The 20,897-nt window shown below is 41.4% G+C and overlaps 2 protein-coding genes across 9 annotated transcripts in view; one reads left to right on the top strand and one right to left on the bottom strand.

The window, feature by feature from the left end:
• CXHXorf58 (chromosome X CXorf58 homolog) overlaps positions 1–2,407 on the bottom strand; it is a 50,426-nt gene extending 48,019 nt beyond the window's left edge. For both annotated transcript variants that reach the window (XM_072744481.1, XM_025997408.2), the window contains exon 1: positions 2,341–2,407. The gene's annotated coding sequence lies outside the window, so the exon portion shown is untranslated. The remainder of the gene's footprint in view (positions 1–2,340) is intronic.
• A 187-nt stretch (positions 2,408–2,594) lies between these two features.
• Positions 2,595–20,897, top strand: part of APOO (apolipoprotein O) — a 55,175-nt gene continuing 36,872 nt past the window's right edge. For 6 of the 7 annotated variants that reach the window (XR_011998273.1, XR_011998272.1, XR_011998274.1 and 3 more), the window contains exon 1: positions 2,613–2,867. Coding sequence is in view for 4 of the 7 variants with exons in the window: in XM_072744485.1 (XP_072600586.1) it covers positions 2,859–2,867 (9 nt within the window). In the remaining 3 variants the exon portion in view is untranslated. Of the gene's footprint in view, positions 2,868–20,897 lie in introns of all 7 variants that reach the window. The other variant, XM_025997444.2, reaches the window with a different exon arrangement.

Below are 20,897 nucleotides of genomic sequence, written 5' to 3'. Positions count from 1 at the left end.
GGTCCCATAATACTGTACATGTTTTTCTTTTACAGTACTTCTCATGTTATGCCATAATCTGTTTTCTTGGCTGTCACCCCAACAAGGCTCATTGAGGGCCAGAAACATCTTGCTAACTATGGAATCCTCCATGTCTAGTGAGAGTGGAGAATTTTTACATGCTTGTCTAAGAAATTTCTGTCCTAGTTTTATCATGGAATAGCTGTGGGACTTAAGGCAAGTTTTTAACCTTTTGGTAGCTCAGTTCCCCTTGTGGTAAAGTTAAAAGGGTGTGTACTAAATGAACTGATTCTATCTTTGGTTTTCTATCTTTTGATGCCTTACTCTGATTTGGATGCGGTTCCCAAATTCTTACTCACTGCTTAGTCTCTTCTACTAAAGCGGGGGCTCTTAATTTTCTTTTGGTGTTGTGGACTTCTATGGATGGACTCTTATGGACGACTACCAAGAATTACGTTTTTTAAATGCATAACATAAAACACATAGGATCACAAAGGACTCTATATTGAAATCACTGCAAAATACTTCCAAAAACAAAATTATAGGAATCTATCCTCTTTATGCATTAAATAAAATGAGAGCTCTAATAACTCCTGTATTTGTGAATTGGTAATTAGCAGAAATGGTATGTCAAGAAATCTGCCATAAGTGTAACATTGTATGAAAATATCTGTGCTTTCTACCGATGACAAAGTCCCAGATACTGCTGATACTTCTGTCCTTTATTGCCTACACTAAAATTGAAAGAAATGCTGAAGTTCAGTTAGAGATGAGCGCAAATAAAGTTGTAATTTCTTTCCCCATCTAAGTTCATATACCCCTTGAATCAAGAATTCCTGCCCTGGGGTGTCTGGGTGGCTCAGTCAGGTTGAGCATTCAACTCTTGCTTTTGGCTCAGGTCATGATTTCATTGGTCTTGGGATCAAGCCCCACTACAATCCATGCTCAGCCAGGAGTATGCTTGAAACTTTTCTCCTTCTGCACCTCCCCCTGCTTTCTTTCTCTTTCAAATAAATAAATCTTGGTTAAAAAAAAGATTTAAGAACTCCTGCCCTAATTTGTCACTATACTTCACACTTTTATACACATGTGACATTCCATTACAAATGCAGAGCCTTCAGAGTCTTCTCAGTATTTGTCCTTGGGTATAGGAATGGGGACGGCTTGGCACATACAATTCTCCTGAGAAAGAGCCCTTAACATATGGGAGTTGGCCTGGCACTCACAGCTGGGCTTTGGTGCTTATCCTGGCTTCCTAACAACACCCAATCTAGAACAAAGCCTGGCTTCTTTGAATTTGCCCCCAAATCACCCAACCAAAGCCCAAATCTTTTTTCTTATTAATTTTCTTTTTAAGATATTATTTTTTCATGAGAGACACACAGAGACATAGGCAGAGGGAGAGGCAGGCTCCCTGTGAGGAGCCGGATGCGGGACTCAATCCCAGGACCGCGGGATCACGCCCTGAGCCCTAGGCAGACGCTCAGCCCCTGAGCTGCTGAGGCGTCGCCCAAATCTTTTTTCTTAAGTAGGCTGCAACACCAAGGCCACCGTGGAGCCCAAGGTGGGTCTTGAACTCAAGACACTGAGATCAAGACCGGAGCTGAGATGGACAATTAGATCCTTAACCCACTGCGCCACCCCAGGCAAATCAGCCCAAATCTTGTAATAAATCTAGCACGCACTCACTGAGATGCCCCGCTGTGCCAAGTTGCGTGTTTTCCTGGCAGCAATGAGACATAATAAACCCAACTTGTTCAACTACAGATGTGTTCCCAGTGGTCTTTGGCTGGAGGGCAGAGACACGGCCCCACACAAGCCCCCACAATCTTGCGGATGCTCGCCTGGATGAATTTACACTTTCTATGGGGTGAGGACGTGTAATACAGATTGAAATATGAAATACACCCCCATTATGAGACAGTATAACAATTATTTAGACGAGATCACAGGCTTCCCACTTTTTCCATGTGGCCTTCCTCTCTGTGCCTCGGTTTCGTCTTCTACTATATTAAAAATAATAATCGTACTCACCTACCTGGGTTGTCGGAAAGATTAGATGAGTATGTGTAACGAGTTTAGATCAGAGCTGAGCATATAGTAAGCACCGTGTTAGTGTTTGCTATTCTTGTTAATTAGATAATTATTCTCATTATTGCCTTTTCTAGTAGCATTAAGGGACATCTGATTCCCAGAGAGGGGCATATGTTTAAGTATTTTAAAGGGAAAAAAAAACCCCAGGGCCTTTCGAGACTAAAGGACATAGCGAATTAGATTAAATTCAAAACCTTAGGAACTTCCAGCCCACAGTAAAAAAAAAAAAAAAAAAAATCTGAAAACCTTTTGTGAGATAATTCCAGGCCCCAGGGGTCGGCTGCTTCCGGCTGTGAGACTTTCAAAGCCGCCCGAGACCAGCCGAGCGCCCCCGCCCGGCGGCCTCGGCGCACAGGATTCCCAGCCCACGCCTCTGGGCACCCAATCGCGGCAGCGAAGGCCAATTCCCAGCGCGGCGCGACGCCCGGCACCTCCCTCCCGGCGCCCCCGCGGGCCGCCCACACTGAGCTGGCGCTTTCCTGCCGCCTAGCAACGACCGCCGCAGGGGAGGAGCCTCCGGGAGGCGGGGCTTGCGTTCGCTCGAGGCCTGAGGAGCTACGCGCTACAGCTCAGCGACGCCGCTCCGAGACCAGGCTTCCGAGCTAATCCTTCGCGGGATCGAATTGGCTGTACGGCAGTCACCCGCCCCGCGGCCCACTAGGGGACAGAGGAATCAGGGCCCTACCCGGCCGCCGTAGCCGCCTCTCCGTAGTGGGCGGGGCCGGGGCCGGGGTGACCCCGCCGGAGCCACCTCTGCCAGCAACATGTTCAAGGTGAGAGCGTGGAGCCGGGTCACAGCTGTCATCGCCCCCTCCCGGCCTCGCGGAGCCCTGGCTGCGCTCTCGTGGGCTTTTCCGAGGGCAGGCCCAGTTTGCCCCAAGGCTTTTCCCGCCTCCGGGGCGGCTGCGTCCCAACCTCATGGTCCATTCACTAGTCCGCGGGGAACTAGAGGTTGGCGGGCGGAGGCGTGAGACCCCGTGATGGGTAGCTGGGTGGGCCCTCTGGGTCTTACTCTCTTGAATAAAACACTTTGAAAAGTTAAAGTACCCCCCAAAGTAGTCACGCACCCCACCGTCCAATGGTGCCCTGTTGGGTTCGTGGGTAAGGAGAGGCCAGCTCAGGGCACTGCAGAGTTCGGCTTTGGTTGCCTGGTGGAGTCAGGTTTCAGAACCTAATGTGTGAATGGGGGAGGGTCACCTTTGGAGAGGCTACTGCAGGATTTGGGGAAGCTGCTATGGGAATGGCTGGAAGGGTGGGAAGCTACAACTTAGTTCCCCTCCTGAGTGGGCATTATTTAGTATGAACAAGTCGACCCCCTCCTTTACATTTTGCAAACTTATGTCTTTTGAAAGAAATCGCCTTTCACAGTGAAGATTTTCGAAAATCTTCTTTTTTAACCTGAAGCCATTATTCTACTTTTTAAAAAACTAAACGATGTTTTCCATCATGAGAAATTGCAAGCTACCAGAGATTACTCTACAAAATTGAGTCTTCAAGAAGCCTAGCACCCATAAGATGGTGCTAATGAAATCTCAAATTTGTACTACTCATTGAAAGGTTTTATTGTGCGTCTGCAATGTGCTTTGGGCACATTAGGACAGGTTATAAAATCAGCATGGATTTAGCCCTCCAGTTCTGCCATTGCCACTTTCTAGGTGGGTGACCTTGGGCACATCACTTTTCTGTGCCTGTTTTCTTATCCATGAAATTGGAGGGAATAGCATATACTTCATAGGGTTGTTATAAGGAATAAATAAGTTAGTATATGTAAAGTACTTGGAACAGCCCTTGGAATATAGAGGTGCCATCTAAGTATTTGCTTTTATTTTGCTTTCAGGCTTGCTTTCAGGCTGCTCCCAGTTTAGTTACCACGGCAGATCCTATAAGCAACTTGCATTCATTCGATAAATTTGTGTTGTGAATACCTATTATGTGCTAGGAGCTCAGCTCAATTTTAGGGTTGCAACAGCAAAGGATATGCTGTGATCAGTTTATATGGGTATCGATAATGTACTATGGTAGTAGAAAGGAGAGCAGGATGTCCTCTGCTTCAGGGGTTTCCTTCTGCACTGGGTGGGGGTTCTTAACCTGTGGTCTTCAGCCCCTCAGAGGGCCTGTAGATAGAATTCAGTCCTTAAACTCTGATGGGAAAAAGTCTTTATTTTCACCAATCTGGAGCTGAAATGTAGCATTTACTTTGGTTATGAGTGTAGGTAACTTTCAGTTGGATGTTGCTGGATAACAAGCCAGTGCAAACCAGTGTCTTAAAACTACAATGATTTATTATTTCTCACTGTCAGTGGGTTGCCTGGGCAGTCTTGTTGGCATCCCTAGTGGGTGAATTCAGCTGGTGGCTAGACTATAAGGTGGCCTTACTGCCATATATGGCAGCTTGGTGCCCCTCATTGTGCCTACCTTAAGCTTCCTCACCTGGCCACTGGGTTCCAAGAAGGCAAGTCTGATTGCACAAACACTTAACTGCTTGCATCACATTTGCTCATGTCAAAACAAGTCACATAGCCAAGCCCAGAGTCAGTATGGGGGCACTACACAAGAGCATGGATATAAGGAGGTTCATTGGGAGCAATTAATTTAATAAGCTAGTACAGCAATAAATCACAGTAATATTAACAGTACCTGTCATCAGTAGAAGTCACAGGACCAATACATGTCACAGACATTTTCATATCACAGTTGTTAGAGATCTCAAGGCATCATTTATGGTCATCACTACTTCAAAATTATAGTAGTTGTAAGACTGTTAGGTCTTTTTATTTAATGAGGTAATGAGTATATATTACTATATCATATGTTGTGATTTAAAAATGTTTTTATACTATTGAAGTATAGTTGGCAGTTTATGCAGTTAGAAGCATTATTTTGAGAACAGGTCCGTACAAAAACGGACAAAAAAATGGCACAAAAAAGGGGCAATGAACCCCTGGGAACTTCAGGGGAGGCTTCACAGAGGAAACATTTACATTTAGCTTTGAAAGACAAGTAGGAGTTCCATAGGTGGATGAGCTGGGGAGCATCAGCAGTGGTACTCCTTTGGGGGAAGTGCTAATATAGCTCAGCTTAAATTATTCAAACATGTAGTTTGAGTAGAAGAGATCACAACAAACCTTACCAGACACCAAAATGTAAAGAATAGGCAGAGGAAGAGGGGAAGCCAGAGATGTTTGAGAAGCAACTTCTGATAAGTAGGTGTACAAAAGGGTGATGTTTAGAAAATCAAGGGAAAAACGTTTCAAGGAGGACAGGCCATGTTAGGATGCTTTCAGCTGGGAAAATACAGTTACTTAAATAGTAAGAAGAATTCTCTCACAAAGTCTAGAGGAAGGGTGGACTCCAGTGGATCAACAGTGTTGTCAAGGACCTGATCTCATTTCTTGGCTTTCCAAGGTAAGATCGATTCCCCCTATGGTTGTAGCATGTCTGGCAGTAGTAACACATGCTTTCTCATTCACTAAAGCAGGGGAGAGGACAACTCCCACGCTTGGATTACACTCTTCCTTCAGTCTGATTGGACCAACCTAGGTCATGTGTCTGCCCCTGACCTGATAGCCAGTGCCAGGGAATGCCATGCTCTGATTGGCTTGAACTAAACAGGAGCAGCTAGGGGTGGGGTCAATTTGTCTTAGTCACATGGGAGAAATGAATTTATGAATACAGTGGGGAATGGAGTTTGGATGTGTGACCAGCAATGTCCATTACAGAGAGATAAGTTAGATGAATTTCGAGAAGTGTTTGTTAATTTGGGCAATTTGGAAGGCTTTCATGACCTTTATATATGTGGATTTACTGATGGAAGCGAAAGCTGTATTAGTATGGGTTGGTGACTGAGACATGAGTAAGTGGATACAATGGTAGGGTTGATAAGTCTGACTTTCTCCTTCAAAGGAAGGAGCAAGAATATGGTAACTAGAGGGACATGTTGGGTCAAGATTGTAGAGTTGTTTTTGTGGTTGTTTTGGTATTCAAGATTTGGCAATGTTTCTTGCCTTAGGGAGGAATGTAGGAAGGGGGCTTTTACAAGAGAGAATCAATCCCTCAGCTTCAAAAAGGAAGAAAGATGTTGCCTTCTTTCTGTGAGCTAGAAAGAAAAGATTGGGAGTGTTAGTAGAGCAGCAGTTCTCAGCCAGACAGTACCATCCATTTGGGATATATTTTGGGAACTTGGATTGTTCTGCATGTCTTTTATTTAGTTGTGTTGAACATTTATATGCCAGAATACAATTCTTACTATAAATCTTGCCCTTTTGTTCTCCCATTACATTTCCATCAGATCAGTATAGTGGTCTCTCTTTTTTTTGGTCTTACTTGTGTAGATGGGTGATAACTTTTATTTCAAGATAGCAAAACACTTACTTAGACAAATCTTTGTCATAAAAATGGTGGTGTTAGGTCTAGTAGTTGAGAAAGTTGAGAACTGGTGCTTCTCAAACTTTAATGTACATGCAACTCCGCTTCAGTTCGCCTGGGGTGGGGCCTCAGGGTGTCCATTTTTTAGCAAGCTTCTGGATGATATAGATGCTGCTGGTGCTCCATTATACTTTGAATAGCAGGAACTGAAGCAGATTGGTAGGTGAATGGATTCTTGTGTTTTTATTTTATTATTTTTAAAGATTTTATTTATTCATGAGAGACAGAGAGAGAGAGAGGCAGAGACATAGACAGAGGGGAAACAGGCTCCCTGCAGGGAGCCCAGTGTGGGACTTGATCCCCTGAGCCCTGAGCCAAAGACAGATACTCAAACACTGAGCCACCCAGGTGTCCCATGGTTTCTTGTGTTTTTAAAAAGGTAGTGATTTTATGAGTGTGGTGGGATTTGCAAGAGACACTGACCAACAAAAAAGATCAGTGAGAGGCTCTGAGGACTTTTCCGAGAACTACTTTTGGAGCTCTATCATGACTGCCTCCTGGAAGTGGGGACCAACAAATGGTAGGATAGATCTAGGTTTGAGAGTTATGAGCCCTAAGTTAACTAGGACTGGAGCGGAAAGGAATTGATAGTATAGGTGTTGGTGGAAAAAAGTGTACTGTGTGTGTGACTAGTTAGTTATGTGCATATACAATTAAAATATTTGAACTGTAACCATTGTTTTGATTTATCCATTTTCAGATCAGTAGGGGGCACTGGTGGATTAAAAAACACATTTGAAAAGCTGCCCAGTCTGAATTTGCATTCTGTTCCAGGAAGTAGTTTTTCCAGGTGCTGCTGTTGGAATTGAATATATACACCCAGTCCCCAGATTCATGTTACTAGACTTCATTCATTACACAAATGTTTATCAAGGTCCAGCTATGACTGAGCACCATGCTACACCTTCGTGGGTACAAATAAGTCCTAGTTCTTACCTAGGAGAGAGTCTGTAGATTTGGCCACACACCAGAATTATTCGATAGACATTTTCCAGGGCCCTGCCCAAAGATCTGATTTCCTTTTTTAAAAAATATTTTATTTATTTATTCATGAGAGACACAGAGAGAGGCAGAGACATAGGCAGAGGGAGAAGCAGGCTTCTCACAGAACCTGGTGTAGAACTTGTCTTCAGACCCCAGGATCACGCCCTGAGCCAAAGGCAGATGCTCAACCACCGAGCCACCCCAGCGTCCCCTGATTTCCTTTTTAAGTGAAGGTCCAGGAACCTCTGGTTTGGGACACCCCCTGCCCCCGTGGCTCAGAAATGGCCCATTCTGATGCAGCATGGTAAGTGTTCTGATGTGAAAGAGTTGTGGGAAATATAGAGCAATGGGGTCTCAACTTCGGCTACACGTTAGAATCATTTAGGGAGCAAGCCCTGCTGCCCAGGCTGCACGCAGGCCAATCTTTAGAATTGAGATGTAGGGATCTAGTTTGCAGTGTGTGTAGCCAACCTTGAGAACCACTGACTTAGAGGAGTGAGTGCCAGCAGGGGGCATGAGGAGACTTTGTAGAGGAGAACCTGCCTGCGCTGACCTCTGAAGCTGGGTGGACACAATTGTGGGGCCCCTTCCAAGCTGAGCAGAAAAGCGGGTGTGAGGACACAGAGGAGTTCCAGAAGAATTTGACACTCTGCTAAGACCTTAGGCTTCACCGTGTTCCCGTGGGCAAGATACTCCAATTCTCTGTAACTGCAACCTTATCTGTGAAACAAGGATGAGACTAGCACTGACCTCACATTTTTGTGTGGGTTAAATTGACTCAGACCCAAAACTTCGCAGTGCTTGGGATAAAGTGAGGGATGGATAACCATGAGCTGTTACTTTTAGTTGGCTTCTCGTAGGAGGCGGCTATAGTAGTATTATGATGGTGCACGATCTTAGGGCTTTCCAGAAGTATTTTTTAATTTCAAAATGGGGTTGTTGACTGTATGTGGCAGAGGAGAAGAGAATTTAAGAATGCTGCCTGGGCTTTTAGCCTGGAAAATTGAGTGGCTCTTGGAACCACTTGGTGAGATGGGAAGGTGGAAGAAGGCTGAGGTGGGTTGTGGGGAGGGAGGTGATAATTTGCTTTTGAACAAGTTGGCCTCGTTGAACTATCTGTGGATATTATCATGTAGTGATCAGCTGACGTGGAACCCAAGGCTATGACGTTTTCACGAGAGATGTGGGTTGGAGATGGAGTTGTCAGCCACCTTGAGGGAGAAAACTTGGCCTCTTGAAGAAAACTCTGGCAGTTTGTTCCTGAAGGACAGAGCTATCTATGACCTGCACTCAGAGCTCCCTGCTCAGAGGAGCCTGAGGTGACCGTGTCCTTGGCTCTAAGGCATTATTACCTCACACACTCTTTGTGGCTGTTTCGTCTTGATGTAATGCCTTTATTGCGTGTCTGACTTTCTGAAATTATTTTACTTACCATAAATAGTATATCACTAGTACAAATTGAGGGGAGACTAACACTGCTAAGTGAAAAAGGAAAATCACCTGTAAATTGCAAAAGAAGTGCTCTAACTTTATTTTACTTGACTATTATTTTAAATGGTGCATATTTTGAAAGAAATAAAGATTTCTCCTCTACAATGTAAGCATCTCCAAAGGGCTTCTTGAGAAATTATAGTGAACACATACATTCATACATACACATATATGTTTACTGTATATATATATTTATTATATATGTATATAATACATATGTATTTATGTACAGGATCAATTAGATTTTTTTCCTTTCTTACCCTTCAAAGATGTTGGGTGGTATATCCCAAAGAAGAAAAACTGCCCAGCTGGATGCAGTCAGAAAGTGTGGGCTCAGGTTTGTTTTTGGTTTCTGGCTGAGCAACTTTAATGAGATTTCTTAATTTTTCAGAGTCCCCTTTTATCAAGGTACTGTGAGGACAGTAACGTGCCCCTCCAATTGGCACAGGATTGTTGGGAGGTTCAAATGTGATAACATATGGAAAGAACCATAAACTGTGAGGTACTGTATGAATGTAAGCTATTTTCGATCCCTTCTGCATCACCCATGTCTCCCGAAGTGACCTGGAGTTTCAGGTTAGCACCCTGGACTTAGGACAGTCAAAAGTAGATGCAACTTGGGTAAATTCACTTCCCATATAGAACTGAATTCTTAGGACACCATAACGCTCTTCCATCTAAAACGCTAATGGCCTCTTGTGTGCCACTAACACTGGAAAAGGAAGATGTACATGAATTGTACCTTAAAAGCATGGGGAACAGAGACAAATGGAATAGCATACAGTTGACTAGATATTTATGATAAATGAATTTATTACCCTATGAGGCCTGTACATATTTGTAGACTTTCCTGATTAGAGGACCTTTATGTATACGTGCTCGACTCTTCTGTCTCTTCTAGGCTAGACTGGGAGTTTTTAGAGGCTAACAAATGAACTTTGAGATTTGTTTGTGTGGTACATTTAAAATTACTGCAAGTAATCAGATGCATAAGACATCTCTATAGCAAAGAAATGTATCCATTTCCAAAACTTGACAGTTGACTTTTTTTATATTATGACAGGAAAGTGCCAAAAGATTTTTGAAATGAAAGTTAAAAGAGTTGATCTTCTCCAGTAATGTGTAAGTGGAATTTTATGGTTAGTGCATACAACATGAAAGTTCAATTAGATATTTTCAGGGGAAAAAAAATCTCAGTCTGAAGATAAATCTTAGAATTTGGAAGTTACTTCTTTTTCACTGTGAGTTTTTCCTAATTTCTGCATGGCCTTATGCCAGTTCTTTTAGAAAACTTGAACAGTGCCAATTTCTTAATGTGTGGATTTTAAAACCTGTATTCATTGTGTACTAAAAGTGGCAGCAGCAAGAATTTAGAGCAAGGGTTGGAGAGTTTTCAATAGCTGAGAGCCTATAACTTTGAATATTAAGCTGTATTTTAATCATAATATCATTATAGATAGTATAGGTGTATTTTGAATGAATATTGTTTTAAAGGCACTTTAAAAAAATTTTTTTTTTTTACTTTTTAAAATTTTTTAAAAATATTTTATTTATTCATGAGCGACACACAGGGAGAGGCAGAGACATAGGCACAGGGAGAAGCAGGCTCACTTGTGGCAAGCTCGATGCAGGACTCGATCCCAGGACCACAGGATCATGACCTGAGCCAAAGGCAGATGTTCAACCACTGAGCCATCCAGATGCCCCTAAACGCACTTTAAATACGGGCACCCTTTGTCTTCCTACTTCTTTCTGATTCTTTGAAGCAATGCAGTGTTTTATTCAAAGACCATACTGGCTCCAACTTAAGGATGTCTTTGGTTGGTTGGGTGAGGATGAGGAGCCCTTTGTGGGAGTTAGAGATAGATTCACAAATGTGTTAATAGCTCTGGTTGGGGGATCCCTGGGTGGCGCAGCGGTTTAGCGCCTGCCTTTGGCCCAGGGCGCGATCCTGGAGATCCGGGATCGAATCCCACGTCGGGCTCCCGGTGCATGAAGCCTGCTTCTCCCTCTGCCTGTGTCTCTGCCTCTCTCTCTCTTTGACTATCATAAATAAATAAAAATTAAAAAAAAATAAAGAGGAGAAACTGTTACAGATTTTATAAGACTGAACAAATATATAAACCAAATGCAGTATGTAGACTTTGAATCGAGATCCAAATAAACCAACTGTAAAAAAAGACATTAAAAAAAATAGCTCTGGTTGGGAGGGATAGCCAATGGTTTCTTTTTTTCAGAAGTGTCTGTTCATTCATTTGATCTTTTTATTTTATTTATATTTTAGTTTTTATTTAAATTCAATTTAGTTAACATATACTGTATAAAAATATTAGTTTCAGGGGTAAAATTTAGGAATTCATCAATTGCATATAACACCCAGTGCTCATTATCATGTGCCTTCTTAATGCCCATCACCCAGTTACCCTATCCCCCCAACCACCTACCCTCCAGCAACCCTTAGTGTGTTCCCTAGAGTTAAGAGTCTCTTATGGTTTGCCTCCCTCCTGTTTTCATCTTGTTTTATTTTTTTCTTCCCTTACCCCTATGTTCATCTGTTTTGTATCTTAAATTCCATATGAGTGAAATCATATGGTATTTGTCTTTCTCTGATTGAGTTATTTCCCTTATAGCATAATACCCTCTAGTTCATCTACGTTGCTGCAAATGGCAAGATTTCATTCTTTTTGATGGCTGAGTAATATCCCCCCCCCCCGTGTGTGTGTGTGTGTGTGTGTGTGTGTGTGTGTGTACACATACCACATCTTTTTTATTGATCTGTTGATGGACATCTGGGCTCTTTCCATATTTTGGCTATTTTGGACATTGCTGCTGTAAACATTGGGGTGCATGTGCCTCTTCAAATGACTGTTTGTATCCTTTGGATAAATACCTAGTAGTGAAATTGCTGAGTTGTAGGGTACTTCTATTTTTAACTTTTTGAAGAACCTCCATCGTGTTTTCCAGAGTGGCTGCACCAGCTTGCATTCCCACCAACAGTGTAAGAGGGTTCCCCTTTCTCCACATCCTTGCCAACTTCTGTCATTTCCTGATTTGTTCATCATAGCCATTCTTTTTTTTTTAAATTGTAGCCATTCTGACAGGTGTGAGGTGGTATCTCATGGTTTTGATTTGTATTTCTCTGATGACGAGTGATGTTGAGCATTTTTTCATGTGTCTCTTGGCCAATTGTATGTCTTCTCTAGAGAAATGTCTGTTCATGTTTTCTGCCTATTTCTTGGTTGGATTATTTGTTTTTTGGATGTTGAGTTTAATAAATTCTTTTTTTTAGTATTTTATTGAAATTCAACTTGCCAACATGAGTTTGGTAAGTTCTTTATAGATTTTGGATACTAGCCCTTTTTCTGATAGGTCATTTGCAAAAATATCTTCTCCCATTCCATATGTTGCCTTTTGGTTTTGTTGACTGTTTCCTTTGCTGTGCAAAAGCTTTTTATCTTGATGAAGTCCCAAAGTTTGTTTTTGCTTTTGTTTCCCTTGCCTCCAGAGACGTGTCTAGCAAGAAGTTGCTGTAGCCGAGGTCAAAGAGGTTGCTGCCTGTGTTCCAGTCTAGGATTTTGATGGATTCTGGTCTCACATTTAGGTGTTTCATCCATTTTGAATCTGTTTTTGTGTATGGTGTAAGAAAGTGGTCCATTTTTCATTCTTCTGCCTGTGGATGTCCAATTTTCCCAACACCATTTGTTGAAGAGACTTTTTTCCATTGGACATTCTTGCCTGCTTTGTCAGTAGAGTTGAGGGTCCATTTCTGGGTTCTCTGTTCTGTCGTATTGATCTATGTGTCTTTATTGTGCCATTACCATACTGTCTTGATGATCATAACTTTGTAATACAGCTTGAACTTTGACTAGTCTTTTAAAATAGGATATATGAAAATAGTAAAGGTTTCTTTTTCTTTTCTCCCCCATCCCATAGACGTCAGTACTTGTGAAATAACAGAATGTTTTTCTTTGTGCTTGCTGAAATGAATCTCCTCTCCCATTAGAGGTGCTGATTCATGTGTTGTGTTATGACATGGGTAAAACTGGCAATTGAGTAAGTAAGCACCAAGTGATACTAGGACTCCAACAAGTTTCCTGAATCCTCTATTGATGGCTTACCTCACTTGGCAAATATTGACCCTGAGCCTGTTTGTGGAGTCATATCATTTGGGAGCACTGTTAGAAGTTGCTGTGTATAGTCTAAATATTGACTTTTCTTGTTTTTGTGCTGTATTTTTGCAGAGATTTTCATTATGAATCTGGATTATCATCAGCTGAATTGAGCCTTACACAGCCACTTTTTTTCTAGAAAAATTGTGAAGTTTTTTTTTCCTTGAGGAAGAAAAATCTGTGAATAGATGAGATGAGATTGGAGACAGTTGCAGTTGGTGTTCTTTGTACCCAAAGTGGTTTCTTAGGAAATGAAACCTGGGTTTAGATAGACTTTGCTTTGACAAAATAGCTCTTCCTCTTAGAAAATGTAGATTTTTTAGTTACTTGAAAAAGCGTTTGAAAGATAATTCTTGAGGTAAGTTGTTCCCCTCTGATTTTTTTCCTCCCTGTATTCCCTTAACTCAGAAAAGATTGAACGGATCTTGGGGTGCCATTCCGAAAGAGAAAGAGGAGAGATGCATAGGAGTTTAGGTAAGCAGCGGTAAATTTCTGTCTGAATGAGGAAGTTCTAGATGAATTTGAGACGTGGTAGATTATGTGTCATGTGTGTTATAAGTCTGTGACGCCAGTACAGCGCAACCAGATGACTCAAAACGTGCTTGAAGGAACAGTAATCTCACTCTTTGGCCTTGAAGTTTCCTTCCTGTTTATCAGACACGTTTATTCCTTTTTGCATGAATTTAACAAAAACTGGCGACTGTTTTTAAAGAGTAGAATGTGAAACAGTCGCAGATGAAAGGTAGTTGCTTTGCTGACCTAATTCTGTGGTGAGTTCTGCCCTCCAAAGATAAAATAGAAGTTGGTTTTATGTAAGCCTAAGATAATGTTAATCTTGAAGATAGCCTCATTTTCTTCCCTTATCTCTTTAGATCACAGTTCGTTTGTCGTGAATGAGAAAGAACTGGGAGATATCACTTACTGTACCACAGAATTACAGAATGGAGTTTCTCACAAAATAGTTCTATATTTATCATAGTTGGAAGACCATTTTTCTATTTGTAGGTTAAAGTCTGAACTCTTAAAATACTGACTTCATGACCCATTTACTATGAAACAGACATTGAAATGATTGTGGTGACTTGTAAAATAAAAGTATAAGTGCTCCCAAATTCAGACATCCAAATGAATGCCCATCCAGGTGGTCATTTTAAGAGGACAGATTTAATTATCCCGACAATACATTTCTCCCTAGACATGGTGTCACTGAGCAGTAGATTTATTCGAAAAATATCTTCATCAAAATATTTCAGCCTCTCTTCATTTGGAGTTATCTTCATACTTTGTGACAGATACTTTATACACTGGAGTCAGCCACTTTTGTTCTTTGCATATTAAAGAATGAATCAATGTATGTTATAAAAACTTTAGGAAATACAGAAGACAACTAAAGAATTGCTCTTAATTCCACCATCTTTATAGATAGCCACTGTTAACATCTTTTCAGACTTGTTTGTGGGTATACTTACACATACCCTCAGTTTCACATTTTCAGAAAACTTACAGTCCCCTACCCTTTAAACAATACCATTTCCTAATCTGCTTTTCTCACTTGTATTTCAAATGTACAGAGACTGTTTTTCTTACAGGCTTAAAATTGGATCTGAAAGCATTTAGAAATGGAAGCCATATGATCATATATTAAAAGTAGATTCCCTTTATTACTTTGTTATATAAATAGTTGCAAGAAATTCTGGCTCCCTATTTGATCTATCCAGGTTACTACTTTGAAGAGAAAAAAACTTTTTTTGAGGGGGCATACTATTTATTTTTCTCTCTGGCTGCATTCACTTTTTTTTTTTTTTTTTTACCATCTTAACCATTTTTTTAGTTTCACTTTTTTGTATTGAAGTAAAAAACTCCACACATAACAAAAATTTTACCATCTTAGCCATTTTGAAGTATACAGTTCAGTAGTGCTAAATATATTCACATTGATGCATAATAATCTCCAGAATTTTTTTATCTTGGGACACTGAAACTCTCTATCCATTAAACTGCTCCCCATTTCTTCCTCCCTTAACCCCCAGGTAACCCCCATTTCACTTTCTGTTCCTATGAATTTGACTACTTTAGATGCCTTGTGAAATGAACTCATACAGTACTTGTCTTTTGTGACTGGTTTATTTTGTTTAGCATAATGTCCTTGACAGACAGGTTGCTTCCACTTTTTGGCTATTGTGAATAATGCTTCTGTGAACGTGAATATATCCTCAAGACCCTGCTTTCAGTTTTTTGGGATACATATCCAGACATGGAATAGCCAGGTCATGTGATAATTCTATTTTTAATTTTTTGAGGAACCTCCACACTGTTTTCCTTAGATGTTGCACCATTTCACAATCCCACCTGCAGTGCACAAGGAATCCACTGTCTCTATAATATACCCTTGCTAACACTTGCTATTTTCTGTTTTTTTGATAGTGCCCATCCTAAGGCATATGAGGCGAGAAAATACCTATTTTTAAAAAATAGTGTGTAGGGGATCCCTGGGTGGCGCAGCGGTTTGGCGCCTGCCTTTGGCCCAGGGTGCGATCCTGGAGACCCGGGATCGAATCCCACGTCGGGCTCCCGGTGCATGGAGCCTGCTTCTCCCTCTGCCTATGTCTCTGCCTCTCTCTCTCTCTCTCTCTCTGTATGACTATCATAAATAAATAAAAGAAAATTAAAAAAAATAGTGTGTAAGTAATACTGAATCAACTTTTTGTTTAAAGTCAAAACAGTACAGTGAAGATAATTTTCAGGTTCCCATTGTCTGTATCCCTCTAGCCCCCTTCTCAGAGAAAGAAAAGCCTCTATTACCAGTTGGCATGTGGCCTCCAGATGAGAAATGTAGGTACTGTACTGAACGATCATTATGACAGGAAGGCATAGTTTTTTTGATATTTCACAAATATGGACTCATTTATCTTTATTTTTGATTCAGTGTACAATACATTACTAAGGGCAGCAGTATAGCCAGACTTGGGCAAAATTGTTGATTGTTTTCATCATTTTGTTTGACCCTAAATTCTTTCATGTAGTTTTTTTTTTAAAGATTTTATTTATTTATTCATGAGAAACACAGAGAGAGAGAGAGAGGCAGAGAGACACAGGCAGAGAGAGAAGCAGGCTCCATGCAGGGAGCCTGATGTGGGACTCGATCCCAGGCCTCCAGGATCACGCCCTGAACCAAAGGCGGCACTAAACCGCTGAGCCACCTGGGCTGCCCACATGTAGTTTATTTTTCATTTTATGTCCTCTTTTTTTTTTTTTTGGAACAAGAATATCCTCAAAAGTATTGTCAGTTTCCATAGATCTTTTTTTTTAAATCCATTTCAGATTTTTATCTCTTAAATAACTAAAAAGAATCATATGTAAAACATTTTTTTATTTTATTTAAAATATTTTATTTATTTCACAGAGCACAAGTACAAGCAGGGGGGAGTGGCAGAGGGAGAGGGAGAAGCAGACTTCCCGCTGAGCAGGGAGACCCAACATGGGGCTCAATTCCAGGACCCTGGGATCATGACCCTGGCCAAAGGCAGATGCTTAACTGACTGAGCCACCCTGGTCCCCCCCCCCCCATTTTGTTTTTAATGGAAAATGCTTTCAGATGGAAATTATTACAGGAAAGGTTGACTGAAGATCAAAGAACCAGTATAACATTTGGAGGAAAAATATATAATTATGCCTCATTTCCTATAAATAGGAGAATATCTAATTTTAAATGACATTTACTATAAAAATGTCCCCACATGCACTTATTTTCCACAGTGACAGATATAAAAATGGTCTTGTATAATAACTTTGGAAACAGCTGCGCATTTTAATGTACAGATTATATGACCACTAAGTTATATAATAGCTAAGATGCAATAATTTAGGCATTAAGTTTATTTATGCAGTTTTTGATACCAAATAATTTTGAGTATGTTATCATCCAAACCTGTCTGACCTTGATATTAAAAGGAAACTTCTTGATTGAGAATGTTTGGTATTATTAAAGCATCAGCCATGGTTTATGATTCTGTATTTGCTGTGTTTAGAGATTGTACCTACTCATGGGTATAGCTGAAAAGAGTGTGGTGTTTCAAAAAATCATCCTGGGCAGCTCGGGTGGCTCAGCGGTTTAGCGCCACCTTCAGCCCAGGGCATGATCCTGGAGTCATGGGATCGAGTCCCGCGTCAGGCTCCCTGCATGGAGCCTGCTTCTCCCTCTGCCTGTGTCTCTGCCTCTCTCTCTCTCTCTCTCTCTCTCATGAATAAATAAATAAAATCTTTAAGAAAAAACAACAAAAAACCATCCTCCCGTTCCAAACTTTTGGTTTCTCTTGTTACTGCTCTTTACAGAGGCCAGTCCTAGTGACACTTAAGTCTTAACATCAGTGTGTTGGGTGGCTGCCAAGAGAAAGAAATGCGTAAACTTTCGATTGTTGATTTTGTCTTCTCCCTGCAGCTGTTTGCCAGCATTTCCAGTTGTGGCTCATTATTCTCTTCTCTGTGTTACTCTGGTCCTCTGTGGGTTAGCGCCCTCATCACAGCAGTGTAATTATTTGTCCACTTTTTTAGACGATGGAAACAGCAACCACATCTTACGGTCTTTGAAGTCCATTTTCATGGTTTCATCAAAGAGTTGCTTTGATGTTGTCCTTTGTGTGGCTTGTAGGGCCATGAAATGAGGTAGGGAAACTGAGAAAAACAGGGTTTTGGATAAAGGAAATTCATTATGAGGTGGCAATTGAAACACTTAGTGAGGAAGCCCACAGAGAGTTCCACACACAAGCCTGCGGCTTAGGGAGAGGCTGGGGTTGGGAATACTGATTTGGGCATCAGTAGTGTAGGGTGGAAGTCAAAGGCTTAGATTTTAATGAAACTGCTCTAGAGTGAGAAGGGGAGAGGGTTAAGGACTACTCTGACTCACCAACTCTGAAGAAAGGGCAGAGGAAGAGAAGGCCCAAAAAGAGAGGGAAAGAGGGCCCTACAAAGCATGTACAATGGAGCTAGAGTACAATCTTGGCAATGGAAGCAAGAGAGAGTATGAAGATGGTGGAGGGGTCACCAGTTTCAGGGTGCAGCCAGGATGCCAGATGTCCATTGGAGTTTAGCAATTGGTAGGCCATGGGTGGCCTTGGGAAGAATGATTTTAGGTATCTTGAGTAGTGAAGGGAGGAGAGAATGAAGTAAAGAAAGCAAGTAAGAATCCATTTTTCTAACTTTGTGTTGCGATCTCACATACAGAAAAGTGCCCAGATCACAAATGAATTTTTACAAACCTACCATACTAGCATAACTAGTACTCTAGAACCCTTCATGGTCCTTCTTGTCACTCAGCTTGCATCCACTTTTTTTTTTAATAGTCACTTATTTAAATGATCTCTACATCCAGTGTAGGGCTCAAACTCAAAACCGCAAGATCAAGAGTCACATGCCCTTCCTGCTGAACCAGCCAGGTGTCCCAAGGATATTCACTCTTCTCCCTCCTAACCATAGTCTATTTTTAATTTATCAGTGAAGGGAGATAGAAGGATGGGATGGTAGAATGAGAATTAGGGGTGGAGAGCATTGATTGTGTTGTGTTTACGATGGGAAAAATTTTCTTGGATGTAAATAAATCCCATAACTTCTCTAGTAGTGGGTGTCCAGTCGCTGTTTTATTTTTTATGTTTAGGGCAATTTTCATTTCATGCTTTCATATGTTTTTAAAGGTAAGTATGTTTGAGTGCTTATACAAACCTAAGCTGAATACCTGTTTCCCAAGCATCTGCTTGTGGAATACTGGTTTTCTAAACTTGGCTGATTGTGGGAATAGGTTCTTGGGTCCCCTTATAGATTTACTGAATCAGATACCATGGGAGGAATATTTGGAATCTCTGTTCCTTAAAACAAAACAAAACTCCCCAGGTGATTCTAAAACCTCTTGTGTATGCAGGTTTGCAAAGTGAGGCTTAGATTTTATCCACAAGGAAACTATATATTTTAAATGAAAGGCCTAATAAGATAATAGATCTTTAACTTGGGGAGAATAAAGGGTCACCCTACTTAAAAATGAGAGAGACTATATACTGGGTTCTCCATAAAGTTAAAAACAAAGCAAAACAAAACAAGTTGTCAGGGTTTAAACCCTGCCGTTCATGAACATCCTTGAGTAATTCTGAAAATGGCTTATTTAGCCTGAGATTTTTGTCTTGAAGGCAATTTTACTGGCATACAATCAGAAAGTGGTCCTGGAGCTACAGAGTCTAGGGCAGTGTTTATTTGCAAAACAAGGACAGGTTAGCCTTCTGGGTACCCATTATGAGCTGAGTGTTTATGACCTCACTAGATTCATATCTTGGTTAACTGTGTCCAAGAATCTCCTTTGCTGCTGGAGCTAAAGGCTGAACTCCATCTCAGGCCCGAGTTGTGTTGTGTGTGTGTTTTTTAATTATGACCTGAGTCCTTTTGAGTAAACTCATTAGCTTCCTGGAAACTCTGTAAGGGCAAGGACCATGTCTCCCTAAATGTTGTGTCATATTTAGCACTGAGCCTGACATGGGAGTAGGTCTACAAAAAATACTTGTTTTTGAAATAAAATTGCAGTTGACCTCTTCTAATTGTTTTGTCATATGTAACCCTGCTTCTCCAGCCAGATTTGTTTTGCTCTTGCCAGTCCCTGATGACCTTCACTGCAGAGGGTAAGGAGCAGAAATCCTTGAAGACACTGCTGGCCTACACCATTTACAAAACGCCTTGTTAGAGCCCCATCCTACCACCTGCCAATCCTAGTGCTCAGTTTACACTGATGATTAAACCCTCTGTGGGCTATGTAAAAATAGATGTTGAAAGGCAAAGAATCCAAATGTCTGAGGTGGAGAATATACCTTAAGGGAAAGGTTAGGATACCTCACTGGGGAATAGAATCAGACGGAAAGAAGGCTTAGCCACATGAGCCAGGGAACTCAAAGCCTAGGGGTCACCAACTCACCTTTAAATCGATTTTAGTTTTCTCTATGACTGAGGGTCTCATACCACTATATGCAAAACCTCAGACAAGTCAACACGTTGGAGTCCTTACTTTGACACCCCCAACGGTCTGTGTTCCAGAAGAGGCATCTAGTAGCTGAAGGATACATTTCAGAGGATAGGCTGGATCTGAAGCAGTAAAGCTGTTGAATCTAGTTATTCTGTAGCTGTAGTTTAGCCCCTCATTGAAGATGCAGTTCTCAACAGAGTGGGCTCGACTTCGGTCTATCAAGCCAAACTCATTGAATCTGAACTAGAGCGTGTCTAATCAGCTCTTGGAAGGTGCATATGTACCCATTTTCTGAGCCAAGCCATCTGTCCTGGGTAGAGTGTGAACCTCGCAAACAATGATTCTCAAGGACTGTCACGTGGGGCAGGGAGTGCTACAGCCCAGAGGTTCTAGCCTCTCACCAGAAAAGGTCCAGGGGAGATCTCACTTCCCAGGAGGTATTTTCAGTCTGGTTGTAACATAATAGGTCAAGACCCTTCATGGAAAGAGAATGCCTCTGTGTTCTAGGCTCACACAGGGCAACCCAACAGTAGTGAACAGGACAGCCCTCACATCAAAAAATGATCCAGCCCAAAGTGTTAATATTGTTGAGAATGAGAATCCCTGAAGTAAATTATGTACTCTCTGCAGGGAGAATTGTGGTTCTAGAGAGTGTTAATCTGTAGATCTCCCAAGTCTCCTGTTGTGAGGTTTGTTTATTTTTTATTTGTTGAGGGTCTTCAGGAAGCTGAAAGGGCAGC

Source organism: Vulpes vulpes, chromosome X (genome assembly GCF_048418805.1).
Source record: "Vulpes vulpes isolate BD-2025 chromosome X, VulVul3, whole genome shotgun sequence".
NCBI lineage: Eukaryota > Metazoa > Chordata > Mammalia > Carnivora > Canidae > Vulpes > Vulpes vulpes.
Note: the sequence above shows the minus strand (reverse complement) of the source record. Positions and strands in the feature narration are given on the sequence as shown.